Here is a 27852-nt window from a genome sequence, read left to right on the forward strand (position 1 = left end):
TCGTGTAGTAAGTTTAAGATAAATTATGAAATTCTGATTACTAAATAAAGAAAGACCTAAAAATAACGAAAAATATTTTCTTGTGTCTACTTAACTTATTTATGGATTTAAATCAAGAAAAGTGTTATAATAAGTCCGACATTTTGTCACGTTTTTCTATGACGTCACAGAGTGCTTTTTCAAACAAGTTCCATAGTAGTTTCGTGTTTTGACGTTTAGTAAAAAGTAACTGATTTGACTAGTTGGAAATTAGCCTATTTTTGTCTGGCAAAAGGCGGTGCCAGGTAATTATTGCCATTTGCAAAAAATCCACCATGTTGTTTTTTTTAAAGCTGGGGATTAAAACGGCCACATCGAAGCAATAAATAAATAAAAAAGTATAGTATAGTATAGTATAGATTTGTGTGGTAAATCGATATCAACTGATTGACCTGAGTAAGTAGGATTGTCAGAAAATTCATGATTTTTGAGTGTATTTTTTAATTATTATCAGTTCCATACTTTTGCGACGGAAAACTCCACTCGATATCAATTCAGAATCATGGTCTGGATCATCCCTCAAACTTTTCGTTACGATCTCACTAACACCGTATATATTTTATGGCAACACAGATCAACATGTAAATATATTATTGCATACACCGACCGAGTGCAAATAGGTTTAAATTTAGCTTCGCAGAATGCTTGCTGTGAAACATTATTGAAACAGAAATAAACATATTTCGTTACGCTAATATTTGCCATAACTTACATCACTTGGAATTCAACAATTGGGGGTCGTGTATTAGGTTCAAGATCATCATCATCATCACCAGCCCATTAACGTCCCCACTGCTGGGGCACGGGCCTTCCCTATGGATGGATGGGCAGATCGGGCCTTAAACCACCACGCGGGCCCAGTGCGGATTGATGGTTATTAACGACTGCTAATGCAGCCGGGACCAACGGCTTAACGTGCCTTCCGAAGCACGGAGGAGCTCGAGATGAAACATTTTTTTTTTGGTCACCCATCCTATGACCGGCCTTTGCGAAAGTTGCTTAACTTCAACAATCGCAGACCGAGCGCGTTTAACGCTGCGCCACCGAGCTACTCAATGAAATATTATTTTCATACTTTGTCATATCTAGTTGATCAACTAACTTAACCTAACCCATCCCATCAACAAACTGACGCCGCTACCATAAAGAACCAAGTAGGTACCTTCTGCTCAACACCCAACAATTTCCCGTCGGCAATTGGAAATAATTTGGTTTCCTTTCAACGGCCGGCGACTGCGGATACTTGCAGTCTGGCGGGCTGCCAGCCTGCAGTGGCGCAGACATTCGTCATGTGGGCAGCACTGGGGGACGAGAGGAGACGGGGGCGGGACGACCACGGGATGGACACCCCACCACACACACATTTTATCACGTATTTCTATGACGTCACACTGTACTTTTGAGTTTGAGTTTGTTTTGAGTTTTTTTTAAGTGTATTTCTATTGTATTGTACTTTTTCATACAATTTCCTTAGTCTTCTTCTTCTTATCGTGTGGGTTGTGAGGTAGAATACCAACCTCATCAACCCTGGTGTCAGGATTACTATTGAGCCGCCAAAGGCCCCTGACATGGCTCATGTAACGATTACTCACTTACATCAGTGAATAGTAACCGGGACCAACGGCTTAACGTGCCTTCCGAAGCACGGATCATCTTACTTTCGGACAATCAGGTGATCAGCCGGTAATGTCCTAACCAAACTGGGGATCACAAAGTGATTTTTGTGATATCCACCGGGATTCGAACCCGGGGCCTCCGGATCGTGAGTCCACTTAACTCAACCGTTTATTTCCTTAGTAATATCGTGTTTTGACGTTTACTAATAAGTAACGGCCACCATGGTCCAGTGGGTTTAAGCGTTAGGCTCACGATCTGGAGGTCCCGGGTTCGAATCCCGGTGGATATCACAAAAATCACTTTGTGATCCCTAGTTTGGTTAGGACATTACAAGCTGATCACCTGATTGATCATGTCATTAGCCTATTAACGGCCCCCGTGGTTCAGTGGTTGAACGTTGGGCTGACCGGTCCCGGGTTCGAATCCCGGTGGGGACATATCACAAAAAATCACTTTGTGAACTTTGGTTAGGACATTACAGGCTGATCACCTGATTGTCCGAAAGTAAGATGATCCGTGCTTCGGAAGGCACGTTAAGCAGTTGGGCATATCACAAATCTCTCTCTCTATTTAAGATTTCAAGGAATTCAAATGAATAACGAGTTATCCTTTTCAACGTTTGTGACGAAAGTTTGCAAAAATGCTTTTAGACAGTTAGGATTTCTATTGCGTCAAGGTAAAGATTTTTCAAATATTAAAGTTATTATAGCACTATACAATGCCCTGGTTAGGAGTCAGCTGGAATTTAATGCTGTTATCTGGTCTCCACACGAAGCTAAGTACACGCAAATGCTTGAAAAAGTGCAAAATAAATTTACTAGGTACTTATATCAAAAACTGTATGGTGTCTATCCTTTTTATCCGTTAATGTATCCCACTTTATTTGTTCTGGGTATGGTGGGATACAACAAACTGGAAGTTAGGAGGAACCTGGCGTTATCTGTGTACTTGTGTGAAGTATTTCGTGGAATAATTCACAATCCCAGTGCACTAGCATATTTAAAAGTAAGTGTACCCGACAGATATGTGTATCGGAGAAGGATGCCTCGGCTGTTCAGCGTTGCCAGGGGACGGACGAACCTTGTAAACAAATCGCCCCTGACTCGAGCACTGCACACACTTAATGAGATCGCAGAAAGGACTGATATATTTATATGTAGCCTGGCCGAATTCCGAAGGGTCACCTTATATGTTACATGCTATGTACTATATAATTAATTGCTCCTACTTTAAGATTTGTATAATTATGTATATTTCTAGTGAACTATTGTATTGGGATAGTCTTGTAAAGATAGTTCTAGAACATTGATAAATAAATAAATAAATAAATAAATAATAAGAGCTGCGCTCTTGTCGGTGGAGTAATCGCCTTCATTACTCCATAGATAGGGCGTGTAGAACGGTGGTTGCCCCAATCGCCTTCCGTACCGCAGTACACCGACCAATTTCTCAATCGGTGATATCACAAATACATTATGTAAATACGTTATGTCGTGTCGTTGTCGTAGAGTATAAGCCGGCTTCCCGGTTAATTTCGCCCCCACAGACTAGCTTATCACCCGGCTTTGTTTCACCGACGACACAATCATTCCTTTGATTTACAAGCCTGACGAAATTCGCCGTACAACGGAATTTTCGCCACAACGAAATTCCGCGTCGAGGGTTTTTTTTTGACGTGACTTATTGTAGATTTGCCGCAGATGGCATTAACTACTTGCCCGGACAAATGGGAAGTACTGAAGGCTCTCACCCGGTATCTAGTGTTACAGATTCTATATAGAATAGGACAGTATTTCCATACAAACTCCAAAGCTGGCATTGGCGGATTTTCATAGGATTGGTTTTCTTATACCATGAAATAATCTATTCATGTCATTAGCCTATTAACGGCCCCCGTGGTTCAGTGGTTGAACGTTGGGCTGACCGGTCCCGGGTTCGAATCCCGGTGGGGACATATCACAAAAAATCACTTTGTGAACTTTGGTTAGGACATTACAGGCTGATCACCTGATTGTCCGAAAGTAAGATGATCCGTGCTTCGGAAGGCACGTTAAGCCGTTGGTCCCGGTTACTACTTACTGATGTAAGTAAGAAGTCGTTACATGAGTCATGTCAGCCTTTGGCGGCTCAATAATACGTAAGGAATTCTGAGGGGGATGATCCAGACCATGATTACGAGGTTACATCAAGTGGGGAAAACTCCACTCAAAATTCATGATTTTTAAAAACTAAAAAAAGAAATTTTAAAAAAAATATTAAAAAAGAAATAATAATAATGGAGTCTAATGTAATGTACTTATAATTAAATTAAATTATATAAAATCAAATAAAATTAAAATTATCAATGTCCTAATAAATAAAATAAAATTTATATTATAAAAGTTTATTGTTGTTGTGTGGTTAAAGTGTATTATAATTTAATTAAATTAATTATTATTTGGACAAATTGTATTATTATAATAAAATTGTGTTTAAGAATATTAATAACGAAAAAATATTATTTTTATTTTATTCATTATTATTTTATTATTAATTTAATTTTTATTTTAATTTTCAAATATTTTTTTTGTATTTTTTAAAATTATTTACAATTCAAATTTGATTTTTGACAATTTTGTCATCTTTTATGCTCACTCCTAGACTCCGCTAAAGCTCCCTTAGCGGAGTCATCAATTTGTACCGTCTTATAACGATAAATTGTTAAAATACCCCCAAATATTACGGGGGGACTAAATCTGACGTTAACTGTACCTCTAAAATGTTATATCGCTGACTGTACCGAGGGAGGTAATTAGTTTACGCTACGTTTTTTTATTAAATTCATTTCCTGAAAGTTGCCTGGAAGATATTGTACCTTAGCAACAAGGCCGCCTTTTGTACTATCTAATTATAATAATGGATTTTTAATGTTTTAAGTGCATAAAAAAGTTTTTGTATTGTATTGTATTGTAGGTTTTGATTGGTACTCCACCGCACAATCCACACGATAAAAGAAGAAGAAGTAGGTTTTGAGATAATTTTAAGTAGCTACAGAAGATTATAGACGGCGATACGGCTCACCTATCACGTTGGTCTAACAGAAAGCGCGGTGAGGTGTGGGTACTTAGTTCATCTTGGGATAGATGTACAATCAAAAAGCAAAAATGCAGTTACAAAGCCCAGCGAATTATTTGTTAACTGGTGAAACTATGAACCATTAGTTGTCATGATTATAAAATGTATGTTTGTGTAGGTGTTTTTGGTCTATTACAGAAACGACATGTAACCAGGAGGTCTTAAGTGTAACCAGTTAATTTATTACTTTGCAAGAAACTGATGGGACTTTTGCAGGTTATCGTACCTCTGACTACCCCAATTGGAATATAGTCGCGAGCTTTATAAATTTCTTACTTAAGTCTGACTACAAAAACTCCGTCTTGCAAAACGTAGGTTTAAAGGAAAAAAAAAACAGCAGATTTTCAAAATGAGCCACTTAAAAACAGCATCGTTGCATATTTCCAGCCTGTTCACCCCTGTAAGCAAATAGCGCGCTTCCCCCTCGGTAATTGAAATTAATTGGGGGGTCTTTTAAGCTTTTAGGGGTCCTCAGGCAATGATTGAGACTAATTAACACTCTTTTTTTGTTCATTAAATAAAAAAAAACGTAAAGTGAAACATCTGTCTCTGAATAATAACGGCCTCTGTCTCTTTATCTAAGAACTGCGCTCTTGTCGGTGGAGTAATCGCCATACCATCCATTGCCATCGGTATTAGTAGGCGATTGGGGCAACCACCGTTCTACACGCCCTATCTATGGAGTACCTATTGGCGATTACTCCACCGACTACTCACACGATAGAAGATGATATTTTAATTTTGAATTTGCCCTCCCTTTAGGGTCTTCAGCTCCATGTAATAATGCAAGGAAAATAAAGATATTCTGGCTTCCGTTTTGGCGTAAGCCAGCCCCCTAATAGCCTCCATTACTTAAGGCCCACTGTTTTTTCTTTTTTTTTCTTTGGATTTTTATCAAATTCAAATTCAAAAATACCTTTATTCAGTAGGTAACATAGTTACACTTTGAATCGTCAATTTTACATAACGAACGTCTCATCCGCCTAAAACTACTGCAGCTTCTCACAACCTGTATAGCCGGGGAAAAGAAGCTGCAAGAAAAACTTCGGCACAGGGCCCTAGACGTTCTTTAAAAAAATAAAAATAAACATAAAATATTGGTATACAATTGAGTAATTTAGCTGCCTAATATCAGTTCTCAGACAGTTAATCCCATGCATTCATATCTTCTAAATAATCACTAACTTTATAATAACCATTTTTGTAAAGTTTTTGTTTAACTACTGTCTTAAAACAGTTGAAAGGCAAATTCTGAATGTAAATGGGAATCTTATTGTAAAAACGTATACATTGCCCCTTAAAAGATTTAGTAATCTTATGTAGTCGACTGACTTGTAAAGCAAGTTTATTTTTATTCCTGGTATTAACAATGTGCCGATCGCTATTTTTCGCAAATAATCCTATATGTTTTTTTACATATATTAAGTTTTCAAAGATATATTGTGATGCCAAAGTTAAAATATTACTTTCTTTAAATTTATTTCTAAGTGACATCTTGGGTCCCAATTTGTAAATCGCCCGAATGGCTCGCTTTTGCAGAACAAAAATGCTGTTCATATCTGCAGCATGACCCCACAGCAAGATGCCGTACGACATTAGACTGTGGAAGTAGGCAAAATAAATAAATCCTACTGGATATGCCAATCTGACACACATGATGGAGTAATGTTATGGGCGATAGGCTGATCCCTTATCACCATAAGGACAATCAGGTGATCAGTCTGCAATGTCCTAACCAAACTAAGGAGCACAAAGTGATTTGGCCCCCACCGGGATTCGAACCCGGGACCTACGGATCGTGAGCAGAACGCTCAACCACTGGACCACGGATGCCGCTGTTATGGATATTAAACACAGGTGTAAAGGAGTTTAGTTTTACACCTATGGTCTGCCTACCCTTTCGGAGATATAGACGTAATGTTTTTTTTTTTATGTTGAGAAAACAAATATCGAATGTTATTTAAAATTGTCAAATGTTTATAATGTGACTAATTATTAGGTACTTACTTAATTCCTTGATGCTTAATACTGACATTATTTGTAATATTGTACGTCCGACATGGACATGTTGAGACAATTTTATAATGTTTGACACCTGCATGTATGTACCTACCTTTATTTTATTTTTTAAAGAACGTCTAGGGTCCTGTGCCGAGGTTTTTCTTGCAGCTTCTTTTCCCCGGCTATACAGGTTGTGAGAAGCTGCAGTAGTTTTAGGCGGATGAGACGTTCGTTATGTAAAATTGACGATTCAAAGTCTAACTATGTTACCTGTTAAGTATCGATATATGGACGTGTGGAATCAAAGATGGTTTAGAACACACTGACTTTTATTTATCAAACACATACATAAATATGTAACCGTGCGTGGACGCAACCACTCACACTAAGATATTGGAACACATATACAACAGTTCCTCCCCTTTTAGCTTTTACTTAACATATTTATATAGAAAAACTTCTTATAGTCTACTCGTGGTACAGACCGCAGTCGCCCATCGAATAGGGGTCTGTCTGACGTTGTTGGGGGCGCTGGCAGCTGCTGAGCGCTCTCCTCGCTCGCAGCGTCGACTGCCGCTTCCTCTGCCTCATGGAATTCATCCGCATCTTCTTCCCCTTCAAGTTGTCGCCGTGGCCCATCAGGTTGTGGCGCAGATGGGTGGATTTCTTCCATAATATTATGGTGAGATGTTTCCTCTTGGTTCCTGTAATTCCCTGGCACAGAAGGAATTACATCTAGCGGTTCTATCGGACAGTTCCATGGATGGTGGGTGGTGTGGTCTGTACCTTTGTATAATAACAACTGATTTTTGTGTTTTTTATATTGCTCTGTTGTGACAAGGTCCTTTACTAAATAAACAACTTTTCCGATTCTTTTTATAATTAGTCCTCTATTCCATGAAAATTGTTTATTAACATTTGTTTTTTTATAAAGTACATTGTCTCCCGGACTATATACTTGTACGTTTGTACCCTGGTATGCTTTACTCTGTGAACACTGTTTAAGTTGCACATTTTTAGCGAGAGAGTCGGATGCTGGCGGTGGAATTTGTGGATTAATTAAGTCTAACCGCGAACGAAGCCTATGACCATATACCAGTTGGGCGGGCGAAAAACCGGTTGTCGAATGTACAGAATTCCTGTAGTTAAACAAAAACTTCAATAATTGATTATTTAAATTGCTTTTGTGCGTGTTGTTTATGAGACAGGACTTTATTCCTCGTTTCACAATCTTAACGCAGCTCTCCGCCTGACCGTTACTGGCTGGGTGATAAGCAGGTGACGTCACGTGCGAAATTCCGTTTGAAATGCAAAATGTTTTAAATTCGTGTGAAGTAAAAGCCGTGCCATTATCACTTACTAAGGTATGTGGTAATCCGTATCTCGAAATGAATTCGTATAATTTAGAAATCACCGCCGTCGTAGACGTGCTCGTCATATGATAAGCCTCCACCCACTTAGTATAAGCGTCTACAATCACTAAATACGACTGACCATTAATAGGCCCGAGAAAATCTATGTGAATCCTGTAGAACGGCTGCGGCGGGTGTGGCCACGGCGCGAGCGGAGCGCGCACGGGCGACGGTCTAAGCTGAGCACATACCTTACAGCTGGCAATCATCTTCTCTATAGCCTCATCAACTCCTGGAAACCAAAACCTGCTTCGTGCCTCAGCCTTACTTTTGACAATGCCTAAGTGTGCACTGTGCAGTTCAGTTAATATTGTATCCCTTAATTTATTTGGAATAACTATTTTATGGCCTCGCATAACACACCCTTTTTCCGTTGATAGCTGTGTTCTACACACAAAATACGGTTTAATTGCAACATCCGTCACTTTTTGCGGCCAACCACCTAAAATATATTTTACAACCCTACTCAGTGTTGCATCTCTTATGGTTTCCTCGCGCATTTCGTGAAGCGTTACCGGTAAACTATCATCTGTTGTAAAATAAACATATGACGCACGGTCATCGCAGCCGGCGAGTTGTCTGTTATCACTAATCGCGCGCGAGTCCTGATCGGGCAGACTGGCGCGAGAGAGAAAATCAGCGCTATTTTCTGCGCTGCGTATATACTCTATAGTATAATTGTAGCCGCTTAAAAACATGGCGTAGCGTTGTAACCTATTAGCAGATACTTCTGGTATCCCGCGATAGGGTCCAAATATTGATAAGAGAGGCTTGTGGTCGGTACGTAAAACAAACGGAACAGATCGGCCGTATACATACTGATGAAAACGACGGACACCAAAGATAATTGCCGTAGCTTCTTTTTGAATTTGAGAATATTTTTTCTCCGCGCTGTTTAGTGTCCGTGATGCGAAAGATACAGGCCTCTCCACTCCGTCTGCCTCAACCTGCGATAAAATCGCCCCCAATCCGCTTGGTGATGCATCTACTGTTAAAATGATTTTAGCGTGAGGATTAAAATGAGCCAGAACGCGGTCCGAAGCAAGAATTTGCTTTATTTTTTTAAAAGAATTATCTTGTTCTGTCCCCCAAGACCATTTACTACCCTTTTGTAGTAGGCTGTATAGAGGACACAATATCGTGGATGCGTTAGGTACAAAATTTCGATAATAATTTACCAGTCCTAAAAACGACTGAAGTTTATTCAAGTTAGTGGGTGTAGGCGCTTCTGCTATAGCTTTTACTTTTTGCGGGGACTTCTGTAACCCGCGTTTATCTATAGTATAACCTAAATACTCCACTTGATCCTTGAAAAATTCACATTTATCTTTTTGTAACGTCAATCCCGCTTCTTGCAACCTTTGTAACACGGCCTCAAGACGCTGAAGGTGCTGATCTCTGTCCGTGCCCGTGATCAGAATGTCGTCCAACATACACACAACCCCTTCCATGCCAGACAGCAGCCCCTCCATCGCACGTTGGAAAATTGCCGGTGCGCTCGCGAGGCCAAATACTAACCTTGTGTATTTAAAAATTCCGCGGTGTGTGTTTGTTTATGCACGTTAGATTTTGTGATTCGTCATCTAGTACAAATTGGTTGTAAGCTTGCGATAGATCGAGCTTAGTAAACTGTTGCCCTCCATGTATTTTAGTAAACAATTCCTGGGCCGTTGGTAATGGATATTGTTCTATAAGCAATTGTTTGTTTATTGATACGGAGTAGTCCGCACAAAGCCTAATCGCGCCATTGCGCTTGAGTACCGGTACAATGGGTGACGCATACTCTGCATGTTCAACCGGTTGTAATATACCTAAACGAGTCAGCCGCTCGATCTCTGCGTCGATCTTGTCTCTAAGTGCGAATGCGACGGGGCGAGCTTTAAAAAACGTTGGTTTAGCACTTCCTTTTAATTGTAATTTAACTTTGTATTTGTTAAACATGCCTAGCTCATTTGTAAATACTGATGGATATCGTGATTGTAGATTTCCAACTAAGACGTGGTTTTGTGACAAGAAATTAACGGGAAACATTTCTATTTTAAAAAGCGATATGAAATCACGGCCGAGAATCGGCGGCCCTCCTCTTTGGATTACGTAAACATCCAAAACATGTGTCAGCCCGTTATAGTTAACTTGTAACGGTGCTATTCCGAGACAATCAATACAATCGCCGGTATATGTTAACAAGCGCTTGTTAGTTATTGATAATGGCACGTGTTGGAAATGCATTTTGTACATTTTTTCGGAAATCGCCGTGACGGCAGAACCGCTATCAATTTGAAACTTGACCTTAATACCCTGAACAATTATTGTTTCAACCATAGGTTCTCCCTTTATCGACCGAATATTATTTAAATATAACTCACCGTCATCATCCGCGCTCTCAATGACTTCTCCTACGTGTGACACAAAGTTAATTTTTTTGCACATTCGACTTAAATGCCCTTTTACGTTACACCTTTTACACTTATAACTGGCAAATCTGCACTGCGATGACGTATGGTTTTTATAACCACAAACCGTGCACTGAGTTTTGTTGTTACTGACGCGGTTGACGCTGGTTTCGGGGGACTGGTTCATCTTAAACAGCTGTTCGTGCGGCGCGGTCGCAGCCGCGCTCCCCGTGGCTGCCGCCGCTCCTTGGCGTGCACTTTGTACGCTCGCCGCCAGCTCCACCGCTCCCGCTAAAGTTAGTTTTTTTGGATCCTGCGCAAATAGCTTCTCTCGCTCCGGTCCCGGTAGCATGCCCATTACAAACCGATCCCTTAACGCTTCTTCTACGTCTTGGAAGTTGCAATGTGCCGTTAGCCCGCGCAATCTCGCTGCCCATTGTGGGTAGGTTTCACCCACCGTTTGTGTCGCAACGTAGAAATTGTATCTTTCGCTAAAACCACATACTTTGGGCGTAAAGTGATTATCCAAAGGCTTCAAAACGTCTTCGAATGGCACTACCTGCAGTTCCTTTGGCAAGGCCAAATCTGCTGCCAATTTATGTGTGCCGTCGCTGAGTGCGCTCAATAAAATAGCCCGCCTCTTTATTCCATGTGGATCCTTTGTCTCATCGATGTCGTTCGCGATGTACCATTGAAGTAACCGGTTTTTGTATGTCTGCCATGATTGTAAATTGTGATCAAAACTGTTTAAAATCCCGAATTGAGACATTATGATTATTTTTCTTGTGGGTAGTCGTCGCCACTGTTAAGTATCGATATATGGACGTGTGGAATCAAAGATGGTTTAGAACACACTGACTTTTATTTATCAAACACATACATAAATATGTAACCGTGCGTGGACGCAACCACTCACACTAAGATATTGGAACACATATACAACATTACCTATACTGAATAAAGATATTTTTGAATTTGAATTTACACAGCTTCTCAATAAATATTTCTTGTCTTGTCTTGAATACATAAATATGAAATATCGACTGAAGAAAACAAAATAAGTAAGTAAGTGTTTTTTTTTTCTATTGACTCTCACACCCCATACCGAAAGCGTATGCAAATTTCTTTATGGTAATAAGGCTACTATAAACAGGTTTCATCCAATTTGTACTTTTGTTCGGATGTGGAATCTTTTTGGGGGGTTGGTTTTATGCAGGACGGAAGGGGCAAGTCACAGGGACTGTAACCTGAAACCTGACAGAGGGCAGCAGCAACTGTCAGTACTATTCAGAGGCGGAGGACAGGAGTCCTAGTACGGCTTTGTAATAGACTACTCTGGGCGCCATCCCACTTGCGTCAGGCAGAGTACTGCAAAAGGCAAGAGAGAAACCACTGCACTATTTTCCCCTAAAAAAGTATCATGGAAAATGCTGCACCGACTCTTGTCGCGTGGCTCTTAAATTGATGATGATGAATAATACTCAACCCAATTACTCAGTCAATAATAATAGTTGGTCCCGGTTACAACTTACTGATGTGTGTAGTCGTTAAATGAGCCATGTCAGGGGCCTTTGGCGGCTCATTAGAAAGAAAGAAAGAAATATTTATTATTTCCGGACACCACAGACACAGACAGACAGGTACATTACATTAAACACATGACAGAAACCACACGGAAATCAATAAGTACACAGACAAAAAAAAATATCCAACACAAAAAAGAAAAACAAACCAAAATCATAAAAACAATAATAATAAAACTAAGTATTTTAAATGCAACGCACTAACGGCCCGATCATCTGCGGTGGCGTCCGGAGTAAAAGGACCTCGCTCAGCATAAGTCGCGGCGTGAGCCACGACCCTGGTATTCTGCGGGCCCTGCCGAGTGAGGCCATCAGTAACCCTGACACCAGGGTTGATGAGGTTGGTGTTCCACCTAACAACCCACACGATAGGAGAAGTAGCAAGTAGCAAAATTACAATTACTTAATATTACAGTTTAATTGCAAACTGGAGATGTTTTTAGAAAAGGTTTAATACGATCTACTCTGAACCGGCGCGTGTATGAAGCGATTGATGAATGTGGAGGAAGCAAGAGAAGTGTGTCAGGATCGAAGCAAATGGAATTCTATAGTCTCTGCTTACCCCGGTGGGAAATAGGCGTGAGTTTATGTATGTATGTATGTTAATTGCACTGTTTAAATTTTTATCTTCTAATTTTATGAATTTTCAATTTGAATTTTATACATCAATGGTACAGTTTATTTTGTAGGTATGCCATAATAAACTGCGATCGCAACGCAACCAATATGATGCTAATAACATTGTGAGCTTCCCCTTATATTGAGTGTACTGTCAGGGTAACAAGTGCTATATGTACAGCTGTTCGGTGGCCAAATTCACAGATGTGGCATTTCGCTATTGTTCAAGTTAAATAATAATAATTGTTATGTCTTATATGTGTTTGTTTCAGTCGAATTGGTTTTTACTGTAATGGCTGAATGTAAAACTGTAAAAATAAATAAATAAATATTTTTTATATTTTTATGAAGGCTGGTTATTAAAGTTGGTTTCGAAAGCTTTTTTGTGACTTTATTTGTATTTATTTATTTAATATTTGGGAAACCAACAGCTCTTAACAACTATAGCAAAAATATCATACTTAAAAACTAAGCCAATAACAGGTTTCCACCTATATAAAACAGTATAAAAATATTAAAACTTAAAACTTAAGCGCACTGACAAGGTTTTAGGTATATTGTAGATTTCCCTGAGACGACATTCGGCGGCCAATCAGCTCATTTTAACAAACACTTCAGGACCGCGATACCGACCCCGCCGGCGTGGTCGACGATTTATTTATTTATTCATTTATTACATTTGCAACATGACAGAAATCCATACCGTTACAAACAAGTTTCCACATAATATATAAAACACATAAACATATTATATAACAGAACTAACAGGCATAATTGGTTCAAATACTGTCCTACTGTCACGCATCACACACTCAATCGTACGCGCAAACAAGTCGCAATGTGGCGCCGCATCGAGGACGGAGTTCAGCAAGTCAAGAGCGCGAAGTACCGGCGAATGGCGGTGAGCCTGCGCCCGCGCGTGAGGCCGCACCAGCAACTCCCTCATTGGACGGTTATCGATGAACCACTCTTCTTATCGTGTGGGTTGCGAGGTGGAATACCAGCCTCATCAACCCTGGTGTCAGGGTTATTACTGAGCCGCCAAAGGCCCCTGACATGGCTCATGTAACGACTACATACGTAAGTAGTAACCGGGTCCAACTATTATTATTGACTGAGTAATTGGGTGAAGTATTATTAAATCATCATCAATTTAAGAGCCACGCTCTTGTCGGTGCAGCATTCTCCATGTTACTTTTTTAGGGAAAGATAGGGCAGTGGTTTCTCTCTTGCCTTCCGCCCCGCAGTACTCTGTCTGACGCCAGTGGCATGGCGCCCAGAGTAGTCTATTACAAATCCATACTATGACTCCTGTCCTCCACCTCTGAATAGTACTGACAGTTACTGCTGCCCTCTGTCAGGTTCCAGGTTACAGTCCCTGTGACTTGCCCTTCCGTCCTGCATAAAACCAACCCCCCAAAAAGATTCCACATCCGAACAAAAGTACAAATTGGATGAAACCTGTTTATAGTAGCCTTATTACCATAAAAGGAAGAAAAAGAAACATGGAAAACGAAAATCGACCGAATGGAAAACGTTGAATTGACGACGCGACGCCAGCGCGACGCTTGCTCGGCGTCGCGCAGAAGCTGGCGCGAGATAAAAAAAAAAAATTAAAAAATAAATAATAAATTGATATTATATAAAAACAAAAAAAAAATATTATATATTTTTTTTTTATTATTAATTAATTAAGTATCAATTAATTACCTAAGTATGTTTCTTGTATGCCGAATAAATATTTTTTCTTTCTTTCTTTCTAGATGTCGACACTAGAAAGACGCTAGTGTGGGGGGTTTCTGATTGTCAACTCGACAGTACACCAATATTACCCATAGATATTACAGTAGCAACCCCGAAGTGAAGGTATGGGGTGCACAGAGTAGCGTCAAATCAGATACTCCGTTTAATTTTGTTATTTCAATTCTCAATATTCAATATTCTTTATTTGCATACTATGATGGTGTACAAGTCTGTAAGTTACATTTGAATCTCACATCACAGACCCTTTCGGGCACAACAAAAGAAAAAACAAGAGAGAAGGAAAAAATCATTAAAATATTCATTAATACTATAATAGCATTTATTTATCAGGAATTCTTTTAGTTTTTTAATAAATATTTTATCGGCAGATTCTTCCTTTAAACCGTTTGGCCATAACATATGGGCTAGAAGAGTGTAGAACCAGTCTAGATTTTGGTATATTTAGTCTATTATTTTAATCTCAATTAGGTATTTATTGCATTCGTACAATGGGGTGTTACATAGGCATAGGAACTAAAACATGGACCCTGTAGGGCACAGCAACGTTGAAGGGAAGAGAGGAAGTGTGTATTAAAATTAAAACTTATCATTTAAAAATTCGTCTACGGTATAATAGCTCTTTTGAATTAGCATTGTTTTTAGATTTTTTATAAATAAATTAGTTTTAATTTCATCTCCTATAATTATTTCGTCCATATTTGGGGTGACTGAACTCTGCACATATACATACATACACCTATCAATTTACATACCAATATAATAATCTATTCTATTTGCTTATATATTTATACTATCAATTATGATTTAACCCCTTGGCATACTACTGATTTTCATTTAGTACTTTGTTAACCTTACCTTTGTTTTTTGTTTTGTTGTTATATATTTTTTTCCGTTTAAACAATTCACGGCACGGTTTTTTGTTGGCACGTTCAATTCATTTATTACTAATTATAAGCGTAATATGGGTACTGGCAGAATATCAGTGTTGGTGAGAGTGGGCATTCGTACCATACTCTTAGCAACAATATGCCGAGTCAGTCCCATTTCCCTGGGCAGTGTTAGCTACTAGTCATAAATTGTTAAACTTAATTTATGTAAATGCTTTTGTAACCTTCACTGTTTTGGGAATAAAGTTATTCTATTCTATTCTATTTGCTGAATGCACCGGATAGGTGTAACGGCCTCCGTGGTCCAGTGAATAAGCGTTGGGCTCACGATCCGGAGGTCCCGGGTTCGAATCCCGGTGGGGACATATCACAAAAAGCACTTTGTGATCCTTAGTTTGGTTAGGATTGCAGGCTGATCACCTGATTGTCGGAAAGTAAGACGATCCTTCGGAAGGCACGTTAAGCCGTTGGTCCCGGTTACTACTTACTGATGTAAGTAGTCGTTACATCAGTCATGTCAGGGGCCTGTGGCGGCTCAATAGTAACCCTGAGGCTAGGGTTGATGGGGTTGGTGATCCACCTCACAACCCACACGATAGAAGATCTCTTTTTGCGCTTACAATAGTAGTCTGTATGTATTCGTTCAGAGGGATTGATTGATTGATTGAATGATTGATTGATTGATTGATTGATTGAATAGTCTGTATACCATATGCTTTGATTCTCGGACACGCAATTGTTTCCATTTCCACCATAATGGATACCTTGTTTTCCTTCTTTGTCGTCAATGTTTAAACAACTTTGAACAAAGAACATATAACATAAACTCACTACTAAATTACCAATGAGGAAGGGTTTAAAAAGGTTTTTTTTTGACGTGAATTATTGTTGCTGAAGCGCGCGTTGATTGCTTCTACGCCACAATGCGCAAAAGATGCGCGTCCCTGGTGCGCAGGATACGGGCTAGTTCCAGCAGCGTCCTGGCGATGTTGGCTAGCAGGTTGGACTGTGTGTACATGTCTCGCTGCTGTGCTATTGCTGGGGGTGTGGCAAGGCGGTGAGTCGCGGCTCGACTCTCCCGTATTTAATTATATTTCCTTATTCTACTAACCTAGTATATAAGTTTTGTTATTAACACATTATGAGTCCTAGTAACTTTAATAAAGAATTTAAAGAAAGAAAGATTGTAGATTTGCCGCAGATGACAATTAACTCCTTGGCGGGACAAATGGGGAGCGCTGAAGGCTCTCACCCGGTACACCGTTTAAGACAACAGGCCTAAGGGTGGCCAGTTAGGCGCTAACCTTGGCTCAGGGCGTCGTCTGAGAGGAAAAATATTTGAAAGAATTAATCGGCCCGGGTCGATAGCGATAAGCACTGAATGAGGGAAATCGTCCAACCACGCCGGCGGGGTCGATATCGGGGTCTTGAAGTGTTTGGTGTCGCGAGCTGATTGGCCGCTCCTATGGGTATGGGTAAAAATGCCACATCGAAGCAATTCTTCTAAAAAAACAATTTTTCTATTTGACATTTGTTTGCATTGCGCAGTTACTTTTATATGCGCAAATGTCAAATTGCAATATTGCTTTTTTAGAAGAATTGCTTCGATGTGGCATTTTTACCCATAGCCATAGGAGCGGCCAATCAGCTCGCGACACCAAACACTTCAAGACCCCGATATCGACCCCGCCGGCGCAAGATGAACTAACTGCCCACATATATTACAGAATTCGTATCAATAGTGGCTGCCATCTTTGATTATTTGTGGCTCTGCCTAACCCCATTATGGGTTACGGGCGTGAGTTTATGCGTGTCATCATCATCAGCCCATTAACGTCCCCACTGCTGGGGCACGGGCCTTCCCTATGGATGGATAGGGAGATCGGGCCTTAAACCATCACGCGGGCCCAGTGCGGATTGGTGGTTATTAACGACTGCTAACGCAGCCGGGACCAACGGCTTAACGTGCCTTCCGAAGCACGGAGGAGCTCGAGATGAAAACTTTTTTTTTGTGGTTGCTCAGCCTACGACCGGCCTTTGCGAAAGTTGCTTAACTTCAACAATCGCAGAGCGAGCGCGTTCACCGCTGCGCCACCGAGAGTTTATGCGTGTATGTAGAATATTTAACTGTAATATTACTCAATATTTACGATCGTACCTAATCGACAAACGTAACCATTAACTATGATGCGAACAAAGCGATTTATGGTTGAAGTTTAAAGACGCAATGTCGAAATTAGACCGAAGTTATGAAACTAATAGGCGTTCGGAGAAATGTGATAGCATAGGCAGAAGTGTATAGTATACAGGGTGATAGTGACATCGTAACGAATACTCAGGGGGATGATTCTGAGTGATTATCAAGTGGAATTTTCCGCCGCATTTATACCCAAAAACAAAGATATAAGATGCATAATGGTGCTAATTCCTGTAAATACCATCTAATTTTATTTTAAGTTATATCTGTCATTTTCTTATCCGCCGAAAAGGAAAGGGACGGGTAATCGACAAGCATAAAATTTATAGAACACACGTCAATTTTAAGCACAAATCTAAACCAACCGTCTAAAAATTTTATATCCGTCAATAACCCGACACAGTTAAGTAGACAGCACGTCAAACGGATTGCATACCAGAGACGTACCTTTTTGATTCCCCCGGGTTATTCATTCATTTACTCATTCTTCCTAAAATTAAGAGCTGTGAATCATCCGTCCCTTTCCTTTTCGACGGATATGAAAATGACGGGTATAACTTAAAATAAAATTAGGCGGTGTCTGCGGGAATCGGGGCCAATGTCTGTTATCCATGACATTAGAAGTTTAAATTAAGAAAAAAACTTAACAACGCCATCTATCGTGTTTTCGGGGAACGCCGATTGGAAAATCCCTCTTTTGCCTTAATGTTTACTTTGTATTTATTTGTACTCTCTTGTGTAAGTAGTTTTTCTTGTGTTTTGATTGTAAGTTATGTGTTATTCCGTGTTTTGTTTTTTATTTGTTACTGTGGTGTCTCTTTATAATGAACGTATCTTTCTTTCCTTTTTTCTTTTTCTCCATTTCCACGAGACTAAATATAATAGCGATATAAATATTATTTATAGTATCTGTGTTCAAACTACTCTGTACGCGCCCCTAAGATAGTGCAAAGCCAGTGGTACAGAAAATGGAAAGTTTTACAAATATATTGATGTTTGTCGAGCACTGTCCTCACTTCAGAAGGGTGTGAGGTTGTTGTGGAAAAGAAAAACGGATAAACTGTAGTTATTCCTTATTTTTGACATAACTTATCGACATTGGAGGCTTGATACACCTGATTGTCCGAAAAAGTAAGATGGTTGAGCAGTTAGTCCCGGCTATTAGCTGTCAAAATACCTCCACAGTGGAGCAGCGTGGTGGAGTATGCTCCATACCTCCTCCGGTTGGTTGAGGGGAGGCCTGTGCCCGGCAGTGGGTCGTATATAGGCTGTTTATGTTATGATTATTAGTTATTGAATAGTTATTTGAAATTTACTTCGCTGTGCCCTAGAAGGGTCCTTTGTGTACCACATGGAACGCAATAAAAAATTTGATTTGATTTTACTTGCGACGCGGACCCAACTAGTTCCGCCCACGTGCAACAGATGGCGCCACCATTCAATAATGCAGTCCTGAAACGCGCTATCGAAGTTTACACAGCGAGACGCATATATACAACGGTCAAAATGACATTAGTGGATCGTCGATCCCTAGTCACACTACCAACTTGTGGCTAGCGGGGTACTATGCTCAGTTCGGTACCACGAAACACTTTGGCGGCAGCACACCCCCGCTGTTAAACACTTGTTTTCATGCAATCTTCATACCAAGCTGTTATCTCTTAATGTTTGAACCCGGGACCTCCGGATCGTGAGCCCAACGCTCAACCACTGGACCACAGGGGAAATTAATAAATAAATAACCAAATCACTACTTACATAGTATAAAACAAAGTCGCTTTTCTCTCCCTATTTATCCCTATGTACGCTTCAGGTTAAAGAAAATTTATTCTCATAAGAATTTTACAATTCACTTACATGAGAAACTTAAAAATATTTTAATATAATATATGTTTGAGAAAAGCGTACTTCTTTTTTTTTTTTTTTTTTTTTTTTTTTTTTTTTTTTTTTTTTTTTTTCACGTGACTTATTGTAGATTTGCCGCAGATGGCATTAACTACTTGGCCGGACAAATGGGGAGCGCTGAAGGCTCTCACCCGGTACAACGTTTAAGACAACAGGCCTGAGGGTGCCCAGTTGGGAGACAAGCGTACGAATTACAATATTTCTATTTTCTACTATAAAAAATAAAACGAGGTAGGTAGTTGACGAATAATTTGCATGAGGTGTTATTGTGCGAAGCGTTATAGGCACTATTCATTTAACGAGCAAAGCACACGGATCTAGTCACGGCGCTTAAATCTTTAAAACTACGCAACGGATTTTGATGCGGTTTTTTTTAGAAGACAGAGTGATTCACGAGGAAGGTTTATATGTATAATAACATCCATTAAATAGTGGAGAAATACTGTTATTTTTGAGGTTTTTAATGTGATGTCGCTAGTTATCAATAAATAAGTATAATACTCACAGCCTCTGGGCGTCAGTGGGCACCCGTTTGGGCACGTGCAGCAGGGCCCGGTGTGCGCAGTCGGCGGCGCCGGGTCGACACGAGCACGCCCACGCGCATGCGTGAACATAGCTCACCAGGCATAGTGCGCTTACGCAGGAGAGAAGTGCACGCAACATCGTGTTGGCTGCTTACGTCATTGTTGAACCTAGAAAGATGGAAAAAGATGGTTGTAGTTACAATAAATATTTATTGTTTACCCAGACCCAGGAGGAGCTCGGTGGCGCAGCGGTAAACGCGCTCGGTCTGCGATTGTTGAAGTTAAGCAACTTTCGCAAAGGCCGGTCATAGGATGGGTGACCACAAAAAAAAAGTTTTCATCTCGAGCTCCTCCGTGCTTCGGAAGACACGTTAAGCCGTTGGTCCCGGCTGCATTAGCAGTCGTTAATAACCGTCAATCCGTACTGGGCCCGCGTGATGGTTTAAGGCCCGATCTCCCTATCCATCCATAGGGAAGGCCCGTGCCCCAGCATTGGGGACGTTAATGGGCTGATGATGACGATGATGACCCAGACCCAGAGGGGGTGAGGTTGGCGCCCGATACGAATTGGTGCGGGGAGTTACCGTTCTATACGCAGTATTATTCTTTAATCTATGACCAATACCATAACGTGTCCTATTTAAAGACCATATTACTTCCATAACGATAAACAGTCGTTACTCATAAGTGCACTTGAGATACGACGGGATTCGAACCCGCACTTAGCTTATCGCTGGCTGCTTCTTTAAAATTTTAGCCACGAAACGAGCGGAGGCACAACAGTAAGCGATTAAGTTCATAGTAATACTGAGAATAAAGAAAAGTATCACCTTCTTTTTTTTAAAGTCGGTTAAAAATGGAACAAAACCCACAGCAGTTGGTTCGAATCCTAGTACGGACCTAAGCCAATGATTTTCGAATATGTTTTCGAATTCAGGTATTATGTTTCATGTATGTTTCATTCCTGTTCGGCGCGTCCTTGCCGCGGGGGTGGGCGCCTCTTACTTCAGTAGGCCGGAGTAAGATGGTGGCTGAGTTCGAATAGGGACCCAGACCTACGGGGTATAACGTAGAACCCTTGCCCAGGGATACGGGTCAAGACCTCAATAGCTGCAGAGGCGGAGATGGGAGCCATCGGTACGGCAATGCAGGACGGAAGGGGCATGTCACAGGGACTGTAACCTGGAACCTGACAGAGGGCAGCAGTAACTGTCAGTACTATTCAGAGGCAGAGGACAGGAGTCCTAGTATGGCTTTGTAATAGACTACTCTGGGCGCCATCCCACTCGCGTCAGACAGAGTACTGCGGGGCGGAAGGCAAGAGGGAAACCACTGCCCTATTTTTCCCTAAAAAAGTAGCATGGAGAGTATTTTACAGAAATGCTGCACCGACAAGAGCGTGGCTCTTAAATTGATGATATTGGTATGTTTCATGGGTGTTGTATATTTATTCATGCATGTTTGGATCACAAATGATTATTTCCGCTGAGCACGTGTTCAGCGCTGAAGGAAAACATCGCGAGGAAACCGCTAGCGTCAGAACCCCTGGACGAAGTGTAATATTTCATGTTTGGAGACTATTAAAGTTCAATAACTTTTTGATACTATTTGATACTTACATTAAGTTATCTAGTACCTCACCAAACAGTGAAAAAACATATAAAGAAAGTGGCCAGACATTCTGACGTCAGGTTGTCTGGACAAACCCTTGGTAAGCGGGATAACGCTAGGGAGATGATTATTCATTTATAATACTTTGATTATTCATTTATAGTTCTTTGATTATTCATGTATAGTTCTTTGATTATTCATGTATAGTTCTTTGATTATTCATGTATAGTTCTTTGATTATTCATGTATACTTCTTTGATTAATCATGTATAGTTCTTTGGTTATTCATTTATAGTTCTTTGATTATTCATGTATAGTTCTTTGATTATTCATGTATAGTTCTTTGGTTATTCATTTATAGTTCTTTGATTATTCATGTATAGTTCTTTGATTATTTATTTATAGTTCTTTGATTATTCATTTATAGTAATTGCTTTCTTAGATAAATTGCTTCGATGTGGCCATTTTAACCTCCCAGCAAAGGATTGGACTGTCTGCCGTCGTCTGTATTTCCAACTCATTATAATCTGGGAGTCTTCAAGGCTAGAGCGAATAGGCATTTGCTAAGCGTGATCCACTCTAGACCAAACCGTCACTTACCGTCAGGTGAGATTGTGCTCAAACGCGAGCCTATATCATTATAAAAAACCGCTTTTAAGTCCGAAGGAATAGCTGGTTCTCTGGCCTAGCATTAATGCTTGTGACTGCTTTTAGTTTCGCATATAGAATCTAAATGAAGTAATTACCTTCTGGTACTACTAAAGTTACTCTGCTACTCTGGGCGCCATCTCACTTGCGTCAGACAGAGTACTACGGGGTGGAAGGCAAGAGGGAAACCACTGCCCTACTTTTCCCTAAAAAAGTAGCATGGAAAATGCTGCACCGACAAGAGCGTGGCTCTTAAATTGATGACTACTAAAGTTAATAATATTATTTTAGTAACAGTTTAGGCGGAGGACAGGAGTCCTAGTATGGCTTTGTAATAGACTACTCTGGGCGCCATCCCACTCGCGTCAGACAGAGTACTGCGGGGCGGAAGGCAAGAGGGAAACCACTGCCCTATTTTTCCCTGAAAAAGTAGCATGAGCGTGGCTGTTAAATTGATGATGATGGACAGTTTACTAATACTGCAATAAGTTTAGGAGAGCTTGGCTTCTCGTGGTAGCCCAGTTGGTAGAACGCTTGACTCTCAATTTGAGGTCGTAAATTCGAATCCCAGTACAGGCATAAACCAATGATTTTCGTGATCGTTACGAGCGCCTATGTAGTATCACATAGGTACATCCTAATAAATAATAAAAACGCAGAAAGACTTTACGCATCTTGTGCTAAATGTGCTAAGATTATGAAGATTTGTACTTGTAATTTGTTTTGGATCAAAAATGCTTATTACGTGCTCGGCGGTAAAGGAAAACATCGTGAGGAAACCCACATTCCCGAGAAATGCATTTCGGAGGTATATGACCTTAGCTGTATTGGGCTGGTTTTCCCATCGCGGGTTGGAAGGTCAGACAGGCAATCGCTTCTGTAAAAACCGGACCTGTCAAATCAGGTTAGGCAAGCGGACCCTGTGAAAAACGGGATAATGCTAGGGGGATGATGAGGAGTCATTTGCTTCTTCTATCGTGTGGGTTGTGAGGTGGATGACCGACCCCATCATCCCTGGTGTCAGGGTTACTCTTAAGCCGCGAAAGGGTGACATGCCTCATTTCACACACACTTACTTAAGTAAATAGTAAGTAGAAACAACGGCTGAACGTGCCTTCCGAAACACGGATCATCTTACTTTCGGACAAGTGGTGATCAGCCAAGTGTAATGACTCTCAAACACTAGAACGTGTATTTTTTTTTTAAACGTCTAGGGCCCTGTGCCGAGGTTTTTCTTGCAGCTTCTTTTCCCCGGCTATACAGGTTGTGAGAAGCTGCAGTAGTTTTGGGCGGATGAGACGTTGGTTATGTAAAAATTGACGATTCAAAGTGTAACTATGTTACCTACTGAATAAAGATATTTTTGAATTTGACTTTGAAAGAAATTATAACTTTTGTTGACGTAACTTATTGTAGGGTTACCTTATGTTGTAATCCCGAAACATACTTGTTATTGTTATCTATATTTCATGTATTTTATGTCATATAATGTTATGTTAAATTTAGTAATATTATTCTGAGATAGTACAAATTATATTGATGCATAGGTATCTATATAATTTGTATTTATATAATTTGTATTATTATTTAAATAGTATTGCCACTGACTACCTGTTATCTCATTGGCTGCGCCATAACGCGCGCCACAAAGCGCGTAAGTGAGGTGAGAGTTAGTGGGGGTAATCGTTTCGTTATGGCAATGTCCAACTCGATAGTCAGTCTGATACTGGACGCTTGACAGTAAAGTCGCTTTGGAGTGAAAGTGCTTACCTAAATATTTGCCATATAAGTTTTCCTTGTATTTGTTTTGCTAATAATATAATATAAGCAAGTTATACCAGTTCCTCGGTGTTTAATTCGCTATCCCTGACTTCTGAGGTAACGGCAAAGTAGTGCCCTTTACATCTCAGAAGTGGGATAAAGCGCCCACCAAACTAGGAAAAGTGTAAGTACTAAATTATATTCATTTTCAATAAAACGTAGATATATATATATTTTTTTTTTTAAATTTTTTAAACAAAATGGCCATGAAAAGAAGGATGTGCGATTTCACTATTGTTGTGTCTAAGCAGCTTGGTGATAGTAATTGATCGGGGTACTCCCCGTATTGCTTTCTCTTGGTTGCGAATCGCGTATTGTTTGAATACGTGGCCAGGGCACTCCCTGGTAGTATTACAGACATGCGTATGATACCATTAGTCAAGAACTATCCCTGTCTATGTAATTTTAAATATAACCTAGCTATTCAGTAAGTAGTTAGTTACCTGTTGACTTACCGTTTCAAACGACAAAGCGATAGTAATTGATCGGGGTACACCCCGTATTACTTTCGCCATTGTCGTAAAGGTAATCGTGCAATGTCTTAATGCTTGGCCGGGGCCACTCTCTGGTAGTATTCGAGACAGATCACGAATAGCCCATAAATTCAGAGTCGACAGTGATCATACCTATCGACTTACCGTTTTTCTGTTGACACGAAGCGATGGTAATTGATCGGGGTACACCCCGTATTACTTCACTTTGTCGTAAGAGCGATCATGTAATGTTTTAGTACTTGGCCGGGGCACTCCCCGGTAGTATTTGAAATTGATCATGATTAAACGAAGTTGATAGTGAATGTTCTAAGTAGATACCATAATATACATTTAGTTTTCCAAGATAATTAACTCTAATGCAGTTCTTTTTTGTTGAGGTTGGATCATGGGCAACGATAAGGCTCAAAGAAAAAGTCGGTCGAGGGCTACAAAGAAGACTGCGGTTTGCCGTCATGCGGATGCTGCTGAAGCTCGCAGTCGCAGCCAGTCCCGAGACCGAACGCCATCGCGGTCCCCTGGAAAACGACGCGCCAGAGTTCGGCAATCACGAATACGAGCTTCGAGGTCAACGTCGAGGGCTTCGAGGTCAACGTCGAGGCGACCAAGTTCACGACGACGTCAACGAGAATCTCCTCCAGTAAGGTCAGTGAGATCAAGATCTAGGATTAGGTCGCGCTCGCCTACGCCAAGGAATGATGATTTAAGTTCTAGTATTAATAAGGAACAAAATCTGTTTTTTAAGAATTTTCTAAATGCTATTAGTAATATGGGGTCTAGGAGCGATAGTGACAAGTTTCCTGTTCTAAACGTTATCCCAGAATTTGATCCTCTCAATAAGGAGCAAACCGTGGACTCTTGGATTCGAAAGGTTGACGAATGTGCCCAAATATACGGTTGGAGCGACAAACACATAGTCCATTATGCGATGCCTAAGCTAAACGGTATTGCAAAAACATGGTACCAGGGTTTACCATCTGTTTTATACTCCTGGAGTGAATGGAAAGGAAAGCTACGAGAGTCTTTTCCTACAAGGGAAAATTACGCTGACTTATTGGTGGAGATGCTTAATAAAAGAGTTCGCTTCGGAGAATCGTTAGATTTATATTTTTACTCCAAAATGAATCTTTTAAACCGCTGCGAAATATCAGGAAAACGCGCAGTGGATTGTCTGTTAGCCGGTATAGATGATCGAAATGTTCGGGTTGGCGGTCAGAGTGCAGAATTTACAGAGCCTGAGCAGGTCTTGAAGTTTTTAAAGTCTGTCAAGGTAGGGCATGATAGAGGTAATGACTTTGTTAGGAACAGGGATAAACGAATCAACCAATCTAATGTCAATGAGAAGTTAACTGGCAGGTCCAGTACTTCTCAAAATCCGAGCGTTGCTAAGGCGTGTTATAATTGTAAAGAATTGGGACATCCATTCTTCCGGTGCCCAAAACCGAGACTATTTTGTAACGATTGTAGGTTACTGGGCCATTCAGCAGCTGATTGTCCTAAATCGAAGCAGGGTGACCTCACGGAGAACAAAAGTAAGAATGTGTTAAAGGTAGAGAACGGTTATGATACTAGCACTAAATATAGAATCCCGGTCAAGATAAATGGTAATTTATTGCATTGCATTGTTGATTTGGGTAGTGAGGGTACCCTGATTAGACTCAGTGAAGCAAAAAGATTACAGTTGAAATGGCAAGAGGTTAACGGCCCGTGGTTAAAGGGAATTGCTAATTCAGCATGCCTACCTATAGGATTGTTATATGCAACTGTTGAAGTGCAGGGTATCACGGAGCATAACGTGCATATTCTAGTAGTTGATGATCATGTCATACCTTGCCCCCTACTGCTAGGCCACACCTATACGGAAAGACCTAATATCAAAATAGTTAAAACAGATACTGACGTTATATTTCAAAGACTAGAACCACACAACACTATTAAGTGTCCACTTGTCAGTGCATGTGATACTTCTCTTGGAATCGATGAGATAAGAGCAGTACCAGTAAAATGTGCCAATAAGTACACTGGTACGATTTACGTAAATGGTAGCATTAGACACGTCTCTGATCATGAACATTATCTATTGCCAGGGGAGTACACATTAAAAGAAGGTTCAGGAACTGTTTTAATACAAAATTTAAGTCGCCGTGAGTTCAAAATTATGACGGACGATCTAATAACAAGGAGCCATTCTGTAGATAAACTGAGCATTAATTACGCGAATGCTATTAATGCAGATAATTTTGATGATACCATTAAATGTGGTGACTTAACCGATACTCAAAGGAGTCAGCTTAAAGGCCTACTCAGTAAATACAAAGACAGCTTCTCATCTAGCCTAAAGGATTTGGGATTTACAACAGAAACGGAAATGGTCATTGAGCTAACTGACTCAGAACCCGTTGTATATCGCCCGTATCGGTTATCATACACTGAGCGCGAGAGAGTCAAGGACATGATCCAAGAAATGCTGGACAGCGATATTATCAGAGAATCTAGTTCTCCCTACGCTAGTCCGATCGTATTGGTCAACAAAAAGTCAGGGGAGAAAAGGTTATGCGTGGATTACCGCGCACTGAATCGAAAAACGAAGCGCGAACATTACCCTCTACCAAGAATTGAGGACCAACTGGATAGACTCGCTGGTAGTACACTGTTTATAACACTCGACTTAGCTTCTGGGTATTATCAAATCCCAATCGCGGAACAGTCCCGTGAGAAGACCGCCTTCGTCACGCCTGATGGGCAATTCGAATACAATAGAATGCCATTTGGATTGGTGAATGCGCCATCTGTGTTCCAGCGCACAATGAATAAAATAATTCAAGGATCTTCTGTTGGTGCTTATGCTCTTGTATATATGGATGATATACTAATCCCGGCTAGTTCATTTGAAGAAGGCTTAACTCGTCTAGAGGAAGTTTTGAAGCTGATCTCGCACAATGGTTTAACATTGAAATTGAACAAATGCAACTTTTTCTTTGATAAGATTGAATATTTAGGATTTGAGGTCGGGGCAGATGGCATTAGGCCTGGGACATCAAAAACAAGAGCAATTTCTGAATTCCCTCCACCAAGTAACGCTCATGAGGTCAGGCGATTTCTAGGACTCGCGAGTTTTTTCAGGCGGTTCGTGAAAGGTTTCGCGATCATAGCACGACCCTTGACAGCCCTGTTGAAGAAGGATACCTCCTGGCGTTGGGGAAAGGAAGAATCCGAGGCTTTCGCAA

At 40.5% G+C, this 27852-nt stretch overlaps 1 protein-coding gene across 1 annotated transcript in view; it reads right to left on the reverse strand.

The window, feature by feature from the left end:
- LOC126379031 (protein slit) overlaps window positions 1–27852 on the reverse strand; it is a 158586-nt gene that overhangs the window by 74605 nt on the left and 56129 nt on the right. Inside the window, exon 2 of the mRNA XM_050027619.1 lies at window positions 20036–20222. Within this exon, the coding sequence (XP_049883576.1) occupies window positions 20036–20193 (158 nt within the window). The 5' untranslated portion in view covers window positions 20194–20222. The remainder of the gene's footprint in view (window positions 1–20035; window positions 20223–27852) is intronic.

The sequence above is a fragment of the Pectinophora gossypiella genome, chromosome 27, assembly GCF_024362695.1.
Source record: "Pectinophora gossypiella chromosome 27, ilPecGoss1.1, whole genome shotgun sequence".
In the NCBI taxonomy this organism is placed as follows: domain Eukaryota; kingdom Metazoa; phylum Arthropoda; class Insecta; order Lepidoptera; family Gelechiidae; genus Pectinophora; species Pectinophora gossypiella.